This window comes from Mytilus edulis, chromosome 3 (genome assembly GCF_963676685.1).
Source record: "Mytilus edulis chromosome 3, xbMytEdul2.2, whole genome shotgun sequence".
In the NCBI taxonomy this organism is placed as follows: domain Eukaryota; kingdom Metazoa; phylum Mollusca; class Bivalvia; order Mytilida; family Mytilidae; genus Mytilus; species Mytilus edulis.
Window position 1 is genome coordinate 39,661,132 of NC_092346.1, and position 19,053 is coordinate 39,680,184.

General features: G+C 29.6%; 1 protein-coding gene across 1 annotated transcript; it reads right to left on the minus strand.

Moving 5' to 3' along the window:
* Positions 1–1,193: 1,193 nt before the first annotated feature.
* LOC139516473 (GTP cyclohydrolase 1-like) lies at positions 1,194–18,634 on the minus strand. The gene is made up of 6 exons (XM_071306612.1): positions 18,217–18,634; positions 12,048–12,157; positions 10,065–10,120; positions 5,910–5,941; positions 4,281–4,365; positions 1,194–3,330 (listed from the first exon to the last, which is right to left on the minus strand). Exons 1-6 carry the CDS (start codon positions 18,494–18,496, stop codon positions 3,207–3,209), a joined length of 687 nt encoding a protein of 228 aa, XP_071162713.1. The 5' UTR covers positions 18,497–18,634; the 3' UTR covers positions 1,194–3,206.
* Between the last annotated feature and the right edge of the window lie 419 nt (positions 18,635–19,053).

Below are 19,053 nucleotides of genomic sequence, written 5' to 3' on the forward strand. Positions count from 1 at the left end.
AATCTGCATATTGGAATTTCACACCACCGTTGAAAGTAGGATATACATGATATAATTCTAATAAAAAATAGTGATGTCCAATCTAAAACATATTTTCTTTATGATTATTTTAGAAAGATGAAGATTTAGGACAGATGCATAACAAGAGACGGCTATCAGATACATAAAAGTGAAAATACAATTGATCACCCACCATTAGTTGTTTTATATATTATTAAGTACATTGCCAGAAAAAGGAGGGTTATTTAATACTGACGTATATAATTTTAGTCACAGAGAAAAAATAAATGATTTGATATGATGATAAAGATTATAACTTTAAACATAAACAAATAAATATTAAGATGGTCAGCCTTTCAGATTTTCCTTTTAATGTGAGATTCTCATTGTTTTTTTTTCTTTTCTTTTTTAAGTTGTAATTGGTAATTGGTGTCTCATTAGGTATTTTTCCATTGAAAGGAGGGGGTGTATGTCCTTTACACTCTAAACTAAATTTGAGAACCCATAATATATAGAAAACAATTAAGGTAGATGGGGTGTCTGAATTATAATCCATAGAATTTTTTGATAATTTGCCAAAATGTAGTTTATAACCTGCTTGTTTCAAAACATTAATTAAAAGACTGGGTCACCGGACTTATTTTCACACTACAGGTTGTGCAAAATTGTCAGATTTAGTATAGAATATGCATGGAAACCCAATTTTCCTCATAAAAACGAAAACTACACCATAGAATTTTTAGATAAAATATGAGAAGATGGCTGTAATATTATTCTTTCAGATAAGAAAAAGAAAAATGGGGGTCACCGAACTCGTTTTCTTGCTACATAATAAAATGGTTAAATTCCTAACACATTCTATTGTAAAAATTACGCAATCTGAATTATCTGCCCTTGCATTTGAGTTATCTCCCCTTATTTGGCAAAGTTGGAAAAAAATGAATCAAACAAAAGTATTCGATTAATTGTAAATTACAACCATAAATATGATAAAACATTGCACTTTCTATATTATAATGAAAAATCTTACACATAAATTACCTACTTATCTCAAAATTTGCACATTTTATCAAAGATATAGACCTTGTTTTCTGGTATTTCAAAATCCAAGATGGAGGAAGACACCCTATCTACCTTAAGTACACAACATGTCATTGTTATATAAAATAATTCATAATACAAAAGGAATGTAATTTCATAAAGATTATACCTTTCAATTGGTTTTTATTATTGCAGTTGGTTCTAATAAATATACACAAAATATGCAATTATCAAATAGTATAAGACAATAAAAATAAATTACCAGGTATCTCTCATTTTGACAGTTTTACAAAGAAGAGTCAATTTTTCAACAATGCTTGCATTGTCTTGCTAAGTATATACAATGTACCATTATTATTTCAAAGTATCTTAAAAACACACAAATTGAGTGTCTGACAAACACAAAAAGCTTGCACACATTACAACTCACAAATTTCTGTATGAGGACAAAATATTATTTGATAACTTTTTGTACTTAACATATTGAAAACTTCAAAGTATCAGCAAACAGGGAGTTGTTGTTTACAGCTAATTTCCTAATGCATGTAAAGCAAGACTTTGGTTAGCTTGCTTGTTTTGTTTGTATATTGTACAATTGTAATTGGGATAACCTCCAATCAAATTTAACATAATATATATGGGTTAAAATATGCCTATATATACTGATTCGAGATGTCAATGTTAATTAGGCTAAAAAATCCCTACCGTGCATGGGCTGTATAGCCAGTCCAGGTCGTTAAAAACTTCCATTTTTTGTACTTTTAATTAGAAAGCTTGAATTAACATTTATACAAACAGAGCAAGCAAGCCTACCAAAGTTTTACTCTGCATTTATTAGGAAATTAGCTGTAAAAGATTCAAACAGTGTTCACATGTTACAAATCATTATTGTTAAGTGACTGATTAAATATAAATTCATTTTGTTTGGCAGTAGCAGAGAAAGATATGAGGGAAATATTTGTTTTCAAAGAATAGACAGACATGATGAATGCAATTATAGCCTTCCTCTCTCTGTCTTAGAGAGGAGAGATACTAAGTTTTTTCAGACCTGTACATGCAACTTTCTCCCACACTATTCTGAATATATCAATTAATGACGTACATCCACCACCATTCATAATGCAAACACAAAATTATTTATTCAGAAAATGGTTAAAATAAAAAAAAAAGAGTGAAGAGTTTGTGCTATATTCTAAATGATGCAAGTGCAAATCAAAATTGTGCAAAACTCAATAACTGCATTATAAGTTGACCCAGAGGAAATCTATTTATATCACTGGGTATATACTTGAGAAGTGGAGTAAAAATTTTAAAATAAATTAATATTTTGTGTATATGAACTGATTCTCCTAGGCTCAAAGACATAAATATCTCATCTTTTAGAAAATTTGAAAAAAGTTATTAAAATTTACTCTGTAACAAGTACCTATTGCAGATTATAAAACATAATATATGTTTAAATAAAAATATAATTTAAATAAAAATATCACATAAACCCTACCCGAACTCTTTTTCTGGAATGTATGAAAATATTAAACTCATAAACATCATTTCTAAATAAAAATCATATTTTTATAGCCTTCATAACCCATTTTAAAAAGTTTAATATATACTAAAACTACCCTTGCACAACTAATAGATAGTTATAAACCCTATACACCTTAGAGATAAATATTTTTTTTCCCCCTGAAAATTGTGGATTTATTTTTGTTTGTGCACTTTTGTGGATTTTAATGGGATTGGTATAACAAATATTTTAGTACTAAAAAAGTACAAATTTTTAATAGTTTTTGGGGGGTATTTAATTGTAAAATATTAAGTCCATAAACACATTTTTTTTTCTTAATCATTGAAAATTGCTATCCACGAAGCAAAAAATTTCACTATAATAAGACTTCAAAAAGGCTCTGAACTCAATAAACAGAGGCTTGTTAAATAATATCTTGATAACCAGTATCTAAAATATTAAAAATTTAAATATTATAAATGCTTTTTAAAAACAATATTTCTATTATCAACTTCCAAATTGGAAGTAAAAATGTTACTCCTTCCTTGGAAAAAAAGCTTCTGGAAGATTAAAAACATATAACAAATAAAAATCAGCACGACTAGATGACCAGCTCTATTGTTAGTGTATCACAAAGACTATATGACTTGCTCTGTTGTTAACGTATCAATGTTAGAAATTCTTCTCTAGTTTTTGGATCGTCACGGAATACCCCAAGCATAGTACTGGTTACTGTTTTACTATTTAATTTCTGTACCCCTCTCATAACCATACACATGTGTCTGAAATATGCAAATACAAATGATTATTGTCTGAAATATGCAAATACAAATGATTATTGTCTGAAATATGCAAATGCAAATGATTATTGTCTGAAATATGCAAATACAAATAATTCTGGTCTGAAATATGCAAATACAAATAATTCTGGTCTGAAATATGCAAATACAATTAATGGATTACTTTAAATTCAGAAATTATTGCCAGCATTTATTATTGCGATTTTGCCATTTTAGACTAAAACTTGATTTTATTTTTTGCAATATTGAGAAAATCCTGTTTAATTCATATAAAAATTATCGAAATGCGATAGTAAATTGTTGCGATTATAACTGTGGCATATTTTGCAATAATAAAAACATGGCAATAATATCAGAATTTAAAATATTGTCTGAAATATGCAAAAAAAATTATTAATGTCTTAGAATGAATGAAAACAATTTTCACAGTATCAAGGAGACAGCACAAACAAACCCATATTCATTTAAATCATAACAAAGATACCTAACATGTACTTACAAAGCATGGTCATCAGTATTCGTATTGTGACAAAGAATTATTGATACCAAAGTCGACATTGTGTTATTGTTCCCATCAGATTTTAATCAACTGATTACAAGTAGAAGCAGACTTTTCACTGGTGAATTTCTTAATTTGGTTTTACTTTTTTGTTTTGTTTTGCATTTTCATATTCACTTAGTTCATTGGTTTTTATTTATGTTATAATAATGTTACATGAATATTCATATATTTTCAGCCAATGTAACTTTATCAACAAAATAACATAAATAATAAAATAAGGTGGTGTGGTATGATTGTCAATGAGGCAACTACCCAACTATGTTACTGACATTTCAATGAAAAATTGATTCCTCCAATTTTAATTTTAGTTTGCATGCATAAGTAAATGATTAATGTTATAATTTGAAATATAGTTAATACTAAAACTTACGTAGCCTCTATTACAACTGCTACACCCGAAGGCTGTATAGCTTCTGTTATGGCCACAGCTATTTGTTTTGTAAGTCTTTCTTGCACTAAAACATAATAAATTCTATAAGTCTTAACTATCAAAATTAAAGAAACTTCATGTGTTTCAACAAAAAATTATACCCTGACTTATCCTTAGCTACAGCAACATTAGTTCACACTTGAATCTGTGATTATTGTTTTTTACTATAATTTCTTTATACCAACAATGAGTGTTTTTGTTTTTATTATATTAATAATTTGGATATTTGTCAACAAAATCTTGACACATTACGATTACATTCTTGCAAAAGTCTCTGATCATCTAAATATATCAAGGCAGTTTAAATGAATATATAATGAACTATAATAAGAGTCATATTCAGGTTTAAAAAAATCTATGATTTTGTGCTTTAAATAAACATATATGAGGAGGGGTAGGATGGACCCGAACCCGAAAAATCCCGGGCTATAAAACATGAAATTCTGAGGTCCCGAATTTAAATCAATTTAAATCCTGACATCACAAAATTTCGAAAAAAGAATTCCCAGATCCTGAAAGGGTCAATCCAGAAATCCTGATCCCAGAGTCCTGATAAAGGTCCTATCCCCCCTCATATATGTTATTTTAATTTGCTTTGGGTAGGAGAAGTGCCATGCTGTCTCCATGTTGAAAACTCTCTCAGAGGTCACTAAATGACTCGACTCTAAGCAATACTACTGTCGCTAGCATGCTAGTATCTAATAATATCTTTTTCTAGGAGGATAAGGATTTTATGGATGATGGATGATCTTTAAATACTATTCAAAACTTTTATAGATTAGGAAATTTTTAAAGCTTGAAAATGTTCTAAAGACTCATGGCTATTGTTGAAGGATATATTTTGCCCTAGGAATGTCTTTTGATTGTTTTTATCATTGGATTGCTGTCTTTTAAACATACACACAAAATTTCCTTTTATTTTCATTGAATCACTTTGCATCTCTATGCAACATATACTGTAGTTTACTTGCTCATTTCACAGACAATAAAACTACTTTACACCCTGGGTCTTACCAGTAAAAAGCAATAAACAGAACAATAAACTGGATACCTGTCATGTAATTCTTATGTACCTGAGATTAATGAATTAGGTGCCACTTAAATGCAATATTAAGTGAACATGGCTAATAAATCAGAGTTTTAATGATTTGAGCTTTTAAAAAAATCATCAATTTTATTCCATTTTTTCGTTTTGGTGCTTAAAAATTAATGGGTATATTTAATCTTAATATGAGATCTTTGGTTATTAACTAATCATGATTAAATCAAAAATTGTGTGCACTAAATCATATTTAGAGATGAATGTACTATAAGATAAAGTGCATTTCATAGAACAACATCGTCATGGTAAACACAATGACAAACAGAATAACAAATCAAGCATCAGTAGTAGGCAGTGATTCAGGATTTGATTTTAGGTGGGTGGTTGGGTTGGGCTTTGTTCCTGAGAATAAGCAATTTAGGTAGACCAAAATTGGCTGCAGATTTACCATACTACCATTTGTTTCTTTTTTTGTACATTTTTCCTAGGAATAATTATATTGAATTTTATTGCTGATTAAATCTTACCTTGTAGTCGTCTACTGTAAATTTCTACTATTCTGAAAAACAAATAGAAATTATCATATAAAAAAGTATATCATCAAAGTTAAAAAAGTATATACTATAAATCAATTTATTTTTGGGAGTGATTTATTTTCGCGACTTGCTAAAAGCAAAATAAGGTATCAGCGCAAATATATTAGTTGGTTTACAGTACTGTAATATGGTGATGTTTAAAAATCTCGACTTTTTTGCAGTCTTGGCAACTACAAACTTAATATTATGCTTCTATCACAATATGGGCACGTTCTATGTTGCTAATATCCTATTATGCACTCAAATCGGTTTTATTAAAAATTGTCATTAAATCATTTATTGACCCTACCATTGAGTTTTCAGAAGATAACAAAGTGTTTAATTATGGGGTACCAATCAGTATCAAGAACTAATACTATATATTATATTATAGGGTTATTGCATGAATATTGGGGAATATTGTCCCGAGTAGAATTTTATATTGCACGAGCTTGCGAGTGCAAAATATGTTCTACGAGGGACAATATTCCCCAATATTCATGCAATAACCCTTTTATTGTATAGCAATATAATATTTGAAAGTAAAAAATTGGTTTAAACGAAGATTTAAACGTTGATGACATCATGAATTTTGAAGATTTATTGCACTAGTGCAATATTAGAATTTATTGCACGCTAACTTTCGGTTACGTTCTGTGGGAAATATTATATTGCTATACAATAATATTATATACTTAGTAGTAATTAAAGAACCTTAGTGAGCATGCTCACATACCCCACGTCCCCACATTGTCATTGGAGAAATTAAATAAGTATAAGAAAAAATATTGAATAATAATTTCCTGTCAATATACATAGTATGTCCTTATTATCTACAAAATTTCATGAAATTCTGTTGTGTGTTTTCAGAGGAGTTGAGATGACAAACTGTTGCAGAAGTACATTGAAGCAAATAAGTTCAAAGGGGCATAACTCCTAGAAAAAAATTGAACCGTAATTTCCTGTTGATATGCACATCTACATAGTATGTCCTTATTATCTACAAAGTTTCATGAAATTCTGTTGTGTGGTTTGAGAGGAGTTGCGATGACAGTACATTAAAGTAAATAAGTTCAAAGGGGCATAACTCCTAGAAAAAAAATTGAATCCCAATTTCCCGTCGATATGCACAACAACATGGTATGTCCTTATTATCTGAAAAGGTTTCGTGAAATTCTGTTGTGTGGTTTGAGAGGAGTTGCAATGACAAACTGTTGCAGTAATACATTAAAGTAAATAAGTTCAAAGGGGCGTAACTCCTAGAAAAAAAATTAAATCGCAATTTTTCGTCGATATGCACAACTACATAGTATGTCCTTATTATCTGAAAAGGTTTCGTGAAATTCTGTTGTGTGGTTTGAGAGGAGTTGCGATGACAAAGTGTTGCAGTAATACATTAAAGTAAATAAGTTCAAAGGGGCGTAACTCCTAGAAAAAAAATTATATCGCAATTTCCCGTCGATATGCACAACTACATAGTATGTCCTTATTATCTGAAAAGGTTTCGTGAAATTCTGTTGTGTGGTTTGAGAGGAGTTGCGATGACAAACTGTTGCAGTAGTACATTGAAGCAAATGAGTTCAAAGGGGCATAACTCCTAGAAAAAAATTGAACCGTAATTTCCTGTTGATATGCACATCTACATAGTATGTCCTTATTATCTACAAAGTTTCATGAAATTCTGTTGTGTGGTTTGAGAGGAGTTGCGATGACAGTACATTAAAGTAAATAAGTTCAAAGGGGCATAACTCCTAGAAAAAAATTTGAATCGCAATTTCCCGTCGATATGCACAACTACATAGTATGTCCTTATTATCTGAAAAGGTTTCGTGAAATTCTGTTGTGTGGTTTGAGAGGAGTTGCGATGACAAACTGTTGCATTAATACATTAAAGTAAATAAGTTCAAAGGGGCGTAACTCCTAGAAAAAAAATTGTATCGCAATTTCCCGTCGATATGCACAACTACATAGTATGTCCTTATTATCTGAAAAGGTTTCCTGAAATTCTGTTGTGTGGTTTAAGAGGAGTTGCGATGACAAACTGTTGCAGTAGTACATTAAAGTAAATAAGTTCAAAGGGGCGTAACTCCTAGAAAAAAAATTGAATCCCAATTTCCAGTCGATATGCACAACTACATAGTATGTCCTTATTATCTGAAAAGGTTTCGTGAAATTCTGTTGTGTGGTTTGAGAGGAGTTGCGATGACAAACTGTTGCAGTAATACATTAAAGTAAATAAGTTCAAAGGGGCGTAACTCCTAGAAAAAAAATTGAATCGCAATTTCCCGTTGATATGCACAACTACATAGTATGTCCTTATTATCTGAAAAGGTTTCGTGAAATTCTGTTGTGTGGTTTGAGAGGAGTTGCGATGACAAGAAACAGGACTGACGGACTGACGGACGGACGGGTCAAAAACATTATACCCTCCGCAACTTCGTTGCGTGGGGTATAAATACAGATAAATTGTATGTGTAATACAATCATTGGCAAGCGTGCTGTATCAGCCACCCGTGATGATATCGATATCAGCACGGTTGCAAAAGCTTTATCACACCTTTAATCTGAATGACGTCACGTCATCGATAATGCAGTCACTGTTGCAAAGGCTTTCAAATCCCTAATCTGTATGACGTCATGTCAAACCTATAATCTGTATGACGTCATTTCATACCTCCTTATCTGTATGACGTCATGTTACATAAAACACATCTACTTGAGGTATATGTATATAATAAAGTGTATATGATATGGCTTTTCCAATATCACACACCATATCAACCCTCAACCAATATAATCCCTCGAGCAGAGCTCTTGGGATTATATTGGTGTCTCAGGTTGATACAGATGCGATATTGAAAAAGCCATATGCTATTCTCTATTTAATGAGGCTTTATTTTATTTGGCGCCTGATAATTATGGGATACCAATCAGTATCAAGAACTAATACTATATATTATATTATTGAAGCTTTATTTTATTTGGCACCTGATTTTTGTTGTGTTTCAGATGAAGACTATAATAAACTTTATCACTAGCTGGCATGAGCAGTGATGGAAGCTGTGAAGAGAATACCTGTTCCTCGTAGAAAATATTTAATATAGTAATGCACATGATTTTCATTACAAGTTACAATCTGGCAACACATACAGCAACTCTTCATTAATAGCTATCTGCAGGAACTGAAATCAACTTGCAATAAACTAAAGAAATCAGAAATAACTATCAAGAAAGGACTCCGCCTGACTGTGTTTGTGATCTCTGCAGAGTGCCAGTTCATTTCAGAGACAGTCACACCAATAATCAACTACTTTTTCATCTCATTATTTTTAACTTCAAAGACTAAACTCTGTTGTTAAATTAAAAGCCATGAAATTAAGCATAGAAACATGTTATCATTCTCTTTTTTAAATAAATAAAAATCTTGTTTTTTTCAAATCAGATAAACAAAAAGAAATAGATTTTAATCTTTTTAATCGGTAAATTCCAATGCTATTTAAAACCATTCAATATATAGCATCGAAATAAACTCCCACCGTACAGTATCAAATTCTAAATCATTAAAAGGTATGAAAATATATCAGAATGACTAAATAAAGAGACTATATATATAATGTGACTTGATTTCCAATGATAATACTTGGCTGACATTAAACAAACCATCAAAAATCAAGGCGAACTAAACATACTTGTTTAAAGGAAATCTATGAATGGATAAAGCGATTTTTTAAAAGGAGTGATGGTGGCACAAAGTATTAATGATACTAAACACTTGTTTATTCATGTAAAATTTGTTTAAAGGAAATCTATGAATGGATAAAGCAATTTTTTAAAGGGAGTGATGGTGGCACAAAGTATCAATGATGTCACTGGCCCTGTGTTCTTAATATAGACCTCAATATCAATGTTATTACAGACATGTTTTTACTGGGTTTGGTAATGTTAAGTCAATTATTGGCGCTTCTCTTTACCACACCTAAGTATCAGTAACAATAAAATGGCCAATTATTAGATTTAATATAAACAAACTTCCAGGAATCAATAGCACTAATGCAATCTGGAATTGATTGCGTCTTTGATAGAATCAATTAGATATATCAACCTTACCTTGCTAATTTACTAAGTCCTAATACCCGTTTATTTGGTAAATAGCCTATAGAAACCTGAAATGTACAGAAATGTGTTTTACTTCAAGCATAAATTGAACTAGTATCAAATGTTTTGAGCCCTTTGTAATTAATGCATAAGAAGAAAAAAAGAGGCAATGTTATATCTAGTGTTTAGAAGTGTTTTATGTCGAATTTTTTCATCGAAAAATAAGATTTAAAATGATATATACCTTTTATTGTATCAATTTAATATATGTTTAGCAAAAGCATTCTCACAATCTGTAGCTATGATCATAAATGGTTGACACAGATATTTGTTTCGGCTGTCAGCATAAAATTAAGAAAAAGACAATTTCGTCTTAGATGCATGATTTTTTATTAGTTGTCAGTGGCTTTGAACTAGCTGTCTTTTTCAACTGATATTTATAGTTCGTTCTTATGTTGTACTGTTATACCACTGTCCCAGGTTAGGGGGAGGGTTGGGATCCTGCTAACATGTTTAATCCCGCCACATTCAGTGTGTATGTGCCTGTCCCAAGTCAAGAGCCTGTAATTCAGTGGTTGCCGTTTTATGTGTTACATATTTGTTTTTTGTTCATTGTTTGTACATAAGGCCGTTAGTTTACTCATTTGCATTGTTTTACATTGTTATTTCAGGGCCTTTTATAGCTGATTATGCAGTATGGGCTTTGATCATTGTTGAAGGCCGTACGTAACAGTGATCTTTAGTTGTTAATTTCTGTGTCATTTTAGTCTCTTGTGGAGAGTTGTCTCATTGGCAATCATACCACATCTTTTTTTTTTTTAATATAATTAGGCGGATAGCAACATTGCTGATTAATTCAAAGTTGCTTGACCATGAACTAGTGGATTGAGTCTTCAAATGGTCCACAAAATGAGTTGTATGGACAGTAATGTAACTTTAAAGAAAATATAGTTGTCTATTGTAAGTAGTCCATATCAAACTATAGCAGGAAACTTAACATTGAAAATGGGTTAATAATTCCCTGGACCATAACCTAGGGGCCAGGGCCTCAAATCAGTCTTCAAACTGAAAAGTACTGATAGTATTGCAACTTCAAATTATCATTGATATATTATTACAAGCAATTCCTTTCAATTTAACTTAAGCAGAAAACGTAACATCGAATATTGCAAAGTAAATCAGTAACTGGACCATGACCTACGGGGCAGGGCCTTTTTAAAATAGTCACCAAACTGATCTGTACTGAAAGTACCGGTAATAGAACTTTAAATGAAATATCAACAGTCTATCACAAGAAGTTCCTTTCAAACTAACTTAAGAAGAAAACTTAACAATTGTTGATGCTGCAGCTGTCACCTTAAAATCAACACCTATGTCTTGTTTTTTGCAATTTTAGACGCAGGCCAGACAAAAATGTGACGGTATTTGTAAATATCTCATTTGTACTAGGTTGATGGTTCTCTCAGAAAACTCCTCCATTTTTCTCTTCCATTAGTTGTAAAGTGTAAAAAGGGATTAAAATCTCATCATTATAAACCATATGTTATTGGTGAAATAAATTATTCATTTCCTTTTTAGTTAACATATTCTAAATAAAGCATTATTTCTATTTTTGCTTTCTAGCATGAACATTTTGCTTCCCTAATCAAAACATAAGGCTGATCTTTCAAAAAATGCTTGAAGAATGGTAATTTAAACATCATTTAAATTTTTCTTTCATACTTGACCTCTTTTTTTTTTTTTTTTTTTTTTTTTTTTTTTAAAGTTCTTATAATCACTTTTTGTTATTTAAGGTACAAAGGTTTCATGTTTTTGAAAAATTCAAAAAGGTTACTTCTTGGAATTGAACAGTGTATATGTATTGATGTTTAAACAGGTGTGTGTGTGGTCTAATTTAATATTGAGATATTTAAAGTTTTTTTTTTTAAATCATGAGAAAAGGGGAAAGAATCCTTTCTTCCTTTCCTCATTCTTGAGGTCTGCCAATGCAAATACCTTTCCTAAAAATGGAACTAAATGATGTTCACACAGAGAGAACATTTCTATATCTTTAACTATCACCATTTCATCATGATCTTCGTCAAATATAGCATCATTTAAGGCCTCTGTAAAATAAATAAAAACAATCTGTTATATGAAGATTTGGAGCAGAGAATAATTGGTAAAACATATAATAAAGGGCCAAAATATTAATATAGAAAAATAGGACAAAAATAAAAGAATAGAGAATAATGAGGGGCTAAAATATAAAAAATTAAGAAAATTACCAAAAAGATTGGAGAATAAAGAAATGAAGCCTCCTTTCCAGACCCTTTTATATAAAACTTCATTGCATAATCACATATTAAACACTATACATAAAGTTAATATCAATATAAAATATATTGAAGTACAAAACAAATTCAGAGAAAACATGTCCCCTATCCAGGTCATTATAATCTTTTAAATTAAAACTTGTAGTACCAAGAAAATGTTATTTGAATGCACTCATTCTTTAAGTCCACAGTATTTTCTATTTTCTGCAATCAAAAAATTCCAAAACCGTTTTCTATATGTAGATATTTAAAAATAAAACAAATGCAATATTAAATTATTTGATATTACATCCTGTTTGATTTATATATAGTATTTGAATATGTTTGCACTTGATCATGTATTACATACATTGTTAAAGTACATGGATTCAATATATATTTTAACACTAATATTCAATAATTCCTAAAAAACCTTCTCAACATTACAATTATTTTTGATTTTTTTTCTGGAAAAGATGAAAAAATAAAACTATTTGACAAAAATTGAACTCACTTTGCAAAAAATCTTAAATTCTTACAGACATTTTCATTTTCAAATTTGTTACATATGAATAAAAGGAAATTGTTGATGAGAATGTAATCATCACCCCAAAAAACGTGCTGCACATGGTTTCTCTAATAATGCAATTGAATGACATTGCACATGAAAAAAGCTTTGCCTTCAATCTTACTCACTGCTTAAAATTTATGCAACAAATCTACAAAATATACTTTAACAAGCCATATGGAATTTTATCCAATGGAAGAAAATTGTCTTCAAAAACCAAATTCAGATTTTCTTTGGTGTAAAAGTTTTAATTAAACTATAACATTCAACAATCAATTACAAAAGTAATGTTAATCAAAAGCCATCAGTAAATGATGATTGAGGGCCCTCATGGGGTTTTTGATTATGTGATTACTTGGCCGTTTTTTTAATGATTATTTGATTATTAAGCCAAATATTTCATGATTATTTGATTACCTAGGACTGTATTTTTAGTTTATGATTATTTGATTACTAAAGATAAGCAAATATTTAATGATTATGTGATTATATTGGCAAAAAAATGGTGATTATGTGATTACTAGGACCCCCCCATGAGGGGCCTCATGATTCACAAGAAAAAAATATATATTGGAAGCAAAGTTGATCAAAGATTCTTTAATTTACTGTACACAAATTCTGCTTGGAATATATGGTGAATTACTCCTGTTTGTCTTAAGCTATGTAATTCTATTTTAGGAGAAGAGATGCTGGTTCTGGTTACAATCAATGTACTAATGTACTAAGGTATACAACGTAGAAAGGTAGCAAGTCCTCTTACATATAAATTGAATATATATGTAACTTGTTTTTAGGAATAAAAATCTTTCAAATATGAAAAAAACTTAATGCAGTTTTTTGTATACCACATTAAATTAAAAAATCTAAAAGTACAATGTTATATAAATCTACTCTATAACATGCGCCCATCAGAGAATAATAAGAAATTCAATAAATATCCAATTAGAAACCAGTATTTAAAGTTTCAATTTTTCTTACATATTTGGATTAGGGCTTCATAGTCGTCTTGAATTTAGTGAAAACTGTTGATTGCCAAAATAATCCCCATTTTAAGGTTTTGACAACTGTCAATGATGCTATAGCAGAAATAAATGATAACTGGGGAGATATGTATGCCAAGTTTGAAGTTTCTTTAATTTATTGTGGAATATATGGCAAATTAATTCTGGTCGTCCAAAGCTATGTTAATCATATAATAGTGGAGGACTCCAGAGCTGCTGGTTTTGGTTTAAAGCAATGTACTTCAACTTTTATGTACTATGGTATACAACGTAAAAAGGTAGCAAGTCCTTTTTCATATAAATTAAATATGTAAATTGTTTGTTTTTTTTTAAATAAAAATGACAAAAATTAAATGCATTTTTTTTGTATGCTCCAATAAATTAAAAAATCGAACTTTTGTATGCTCCAATAAATTAAAGAATCTAAAGAAATACAAATCTACTCTTTAGCATCCTTCAGAGATTCATTAGACATTTAACATCTTTTTAGAAACCAGTATTTCAATTTTGACATTTTTTTACATATAAAAATAAGGAATATACTATTACAGGAATACAGTTAAAAAAGGTAGCAAGTCCTCCTCCATATAAATTGAATATGTAACTTGGTTTTTTTTAATACAAATCTGCCAGGTATCACAAAAACTTAATGCAGTTTATTTTTATGCCCTATTATATTTAAAAATCTGATGTAATTTTTTTATAATAAATAATATTTCCATTAGGGCTTGAAATATCTTGAATTTAGTGCAAACCTGAGAAAAATGCAAGCCTCATTTTAAGATTTTGGCATTTGTATTTAGAGTCAAAGCTGTACAGCACAAGATATTTTTTCTATAAGATGAATTTTACAATGATGTTAATACTGTGTAAAACAGCTTTTAGGTATAACTTGAGTGGCTTATACCTGTTTTTTTCCAATATAAACTATGTGGGAAATAGCAATTTTTGGTCAGACAGTGTTGGATAGATTCCAGAAAGATTTATACATGTCAATGTAAAGATATGGAAATCTGCTCAAGTACAAATCATCCGCAGAACATAAAATTAAACAGATGCATATATGTATGTAAAACTGGCATCAGAGCTAATGGTTAATGTCATTTTTGATGTCATGCAAGTTTAAAATAGACATATAATGAAAATCTCAATAAAAATATATTGAAATCCAATTAATTCTGTAATAAAAGTTCAGCAACCATTTAACAGATCTAATTTGCTAGTTAACCAGTAGTTAAACCATTTATAAACATTTAACAAAATAGCGGAATGGTTTATTGGTAAAATAGCAATACTGCTGAGGAGTGCCGTGGGTGTTTATATTCAGTTACCAGACAAATTGTAAAAATGACAAAATTAAGGATCAATAAAATTGTGATTTGTTTTGTTGATGTGAACTGATTTGTCAAATGTTTTAAGTGGAATTATGTGTATTGATCAGGCCATAGGAAACATTTGATCCATTCATGAATTTTATTTACATATATGAATAACAGATTCAGACAGTCAAAGAATAAACTGCCAGTTCTCAAAGTAAACAATATCTAATGGATTTCCAAAATTCTCAAGTTAAGTGCTCTTTAGGTTCCATAACATAACAAGAAAATATATTTCTGCCTAATTAATAGAACGAAATTGTAAAATATTCAATCATAAAATATACGGTATTTTTATTTATTATGCTACCTAATTAATGCAATACAGAGTAATAAAACAGCAAAAAAGAGAGACATTGGCTGTGATATAAATTGGTATTTTTTCTTCAAAAGGTTTTACATAAACTATCACTTAAATCTTAACTTTTTAAATGTAGGACTGAAAAAGGTTTATTTGGAAAATTAACATTGTAATACAGTGCAGAAAAACATTAACCTTCTGTTCAATGCCTAAAGTAATTGCTTACAGCAACTTCATTTGAAATTTGTGGACAGTTGTCTCTTTAACTCTCATACCAAACCTCCTTATTTTTTATTGTATATTTTTTGTAAATTTATATTTATATAAATATATAAACAGTTAACAATGAAAAAAATTGAGGTCAGATGAACCTTTTTAGATGGATCATGTACTTTTCAATCACTCCATATACCACATATGATTAACCTGTATCTGAGAAAGAAAAAAAACTCAATCAATGAACCATGAAAATGAGGTTGAAGGTTGCAAGAACCCTTTTAAAAATTAAAATTAAAATAAAATCCTGTATATTTTCAAAAAAGATAATTTGCTACACCAGATCATAAATAATTATGAGCTCATACCTTTGCTTTTAGTGGCAGTCCCTGAGGAAAAATATTCAAATATCAAATGCTTTAAGCTCAAAATCACACATTTCCTTTCTTTAATCTTAGACTAATATGTCTTTTGTTGCTTTTGTTATAAATACCTATCATGCCTATATACATGTATATTATTCAACTGAAATAACAATACTATAATGTCATCATTACATAATGATTTATAATCATAAATGTCAGGTCTTCCTGAATTAGCTAACAACACCTTGTCATGGTTTTTTTTCTTGATTAAGGCTTTATTTTTACTACAACAAACATTAAACCAGAGTATGTGTAAAAGGTTGGGGTCCTATATTTCTGTATTCAATACTTTTTGATGTATTTTTTTCTCTATTCTGATTGTTTTTAGCCAATTATATTTTCAATTCTGTAAACCCCATCCAGACCTCAACTGGCTCAAGCATGTATTCTGAAATTCCATTAAGACTATACCTTTCAACCATTCACATGACTATATCTTTCTACTGGGTTTCAACAATACATTATAATTCATTCAGATCATTCTTTAATAGTATACTATGGTTTTTATGTCCTTTGTGACTTTTTTTTTTTTGTAATTTTGTAACGTCATGAAAGTTGTTTGCAGGGAATTTGTATACATGTATTTCAGTACATTTTTTCTTAATTTTGGTCAATTTTCCCATACTCATTTAAATTTTGGATAGCAATTAACACTGTTATAAAAAGAAAATTGTTGTTTGTGTGGTTTTGTTAACATGAAAATTAAAAAAAAAATGTAAGTAAAGGGGGTAGAAAGAATATTCCAGATTATTGGTACATTTATAAGATACTTTAAATATTTCTAAATTCTTATAAAATAAGTCATTTCAACCAACCAACATGACAGTCAATAAGAATGATAACAAAAATTAGTTATTCATAAACAGTTCTTGTAAAATTTGAAAGAAAGTCATTCATGACGTCATTGAATTTCATGTTCATGTACTGTGGTTTTTCTTTTTAATTTATTCAAATTTTGTTATTTCCTTTGCCATGTTTGCAGTGAATTTGTGTAAGTTTTTTTACAGGACATATTGCATACAGTTTTTCACTGATTTCTCATACTATTTTACTCTATTTCCCCCCTTTTTTTTAAATCTTATCAATCACAAGTAAATATTTTTTAATTGTTTTAGAATTAACTTGGAAAAAATACACAAGCAAAAAGTAGAGACAATTCCTGAAAACAAATCATATTCTCATCTCAGCTGAAGCAATGAATCAGATTGATAAAAATAGTCATAGATGAAATTTTGTAGTAAAATTTGAGTGAGAGTTTAAGTCTCTGACATACTAAGAGATAGACATTGGAGTCAAATGACCTTAATCCCCAGTATATATGTAAATAAGAATTTGACAAATATGTAGATTAGATAAAAATAAAATATTTTATTAATTACTGATGTCTGATATTCTATGATACAGTACACATGTACTTATGAATAGATTGATTGATTGCTTGTTGTTTAATGTCCAGTGGCAGTTATTTCATACATCATGTACTTGTTCAGGACAATTATCTTGTGAATAGTAGAAGATAACACCATTATTAACCACTAAATATTTTTCTCATATTTCAAGGGTAAAAAAGTGACCCCCGGCCCCTAAACATTTGTATTACCTTAATAGAATAATTTAAAAATGTAAATATATCATAAACATTGTAAATATAATTTTAGAAATTGACATGTACCATATACATGATATAAAAAGAAGATTTGTATGTCATGTATGTATATATATGAATTTCACATAGATTTTTCTGGAAGAAATAAATTATATATATAAGGTTTGTTGAAACTCTTATTTAGGTATATAATTTTCATATGTATATATCAAAAATAAAAAGAGTATTTAAAAAAAAAGTGAGAATAGAATTATGATATATTCATTTTAAGTAGATTAATCTTGAAATTCAAATTTGTTTTTAAATTAAATATATATTTTAATCACATTTAAAATAGGACACATTAACACACGTTTTAGGCAACTCATTGTACTAACCTTTGATGTTGTCATTGTATCCTTTAGTGAAAAACATTAATGCTTTAGCAGCCCTTTCAGGAGTTCTAACTAATCCTTGTCTAGTTGGGTCTTCACCTAAATTCGAAAGAATACCTTTATAATGTTCTGTTATTTTTGATTGTGCATTTTCATCCCTATGAGGCTTATCATTTTCAGTGTCCTTGTCATTTTCACCGTCCCCCAAAGTCAGCTTTCTAACTTTTTTCTCCAATTCACTGTCTGGATCAGGATTATAATGATGTGCTCCACTCTCAGTCATCGTTTCTCAATTCCGTAGATAGCGAATTTTCAAGTGACAGTTTCTAAATGCTCTTCGTAAAGCTGTTAAGTCCTTTCCTGCTTGGCAAATGTGCTTGTTTATATTTATAACTCTCCTGTAAGTGGAGGCGTTGAAATTCTTTGAACAGTAGACGATCAATTAAACTGGTCCACCGTTCTATCTATAGCTTCACACCGAAGGAACGGGTTGGAGCTATTGTCACCTTGTCATTAATTGGACGAGTCTTACAAATTCAACGATTCGCTAATAAAATTGGCCAAGGATGGGGGTTCGACGACTTACAGAAAAGAGCGACGATTTACAGAAAAGAACCGAAAAGGACCGAAAAGGACCAAAAAGAACCGGAAAGGACCGAAAAGAACAGAAAAGGAGATCGACGTTTTTTGTAATTGAAGAAAATTTAGTTAGCAAATTGCAAATTATTTAAGTCTATTATAAATGAAAATTGGTGGGGTAAACAGTCTTGCAAAATTATATAATATTTCTACAGGTTACCTAAGTTTGTATTCCGAAATGAATAAACGTATTTACACTTT

Excerpts from the sequence above, each read along its gene's own strand:
- LOC139516473 (XM_071306612.1), bottom strand. The coding sequence starts at position 18,496 with ATGACTGAGAGTGGAGCACATCATTATAATCCTGATCCAGACAGTGAA. Across the intron at positions 5,942-10,064 it reads GGACTTAGTAAATTAGCAAG|AATAGTAGAAATTTACAGTA; the intron begins GTAAGGTTGATA and ends TTTGTTTTTCAG. Across the intron at positions 4,366-5,909 it reads TTACAGTAGACGACTACAAG|TGCAAGAAAGACTTACAAAA; the intron begins GTAAGATTTAAT and ends ATTATGTTTTAG.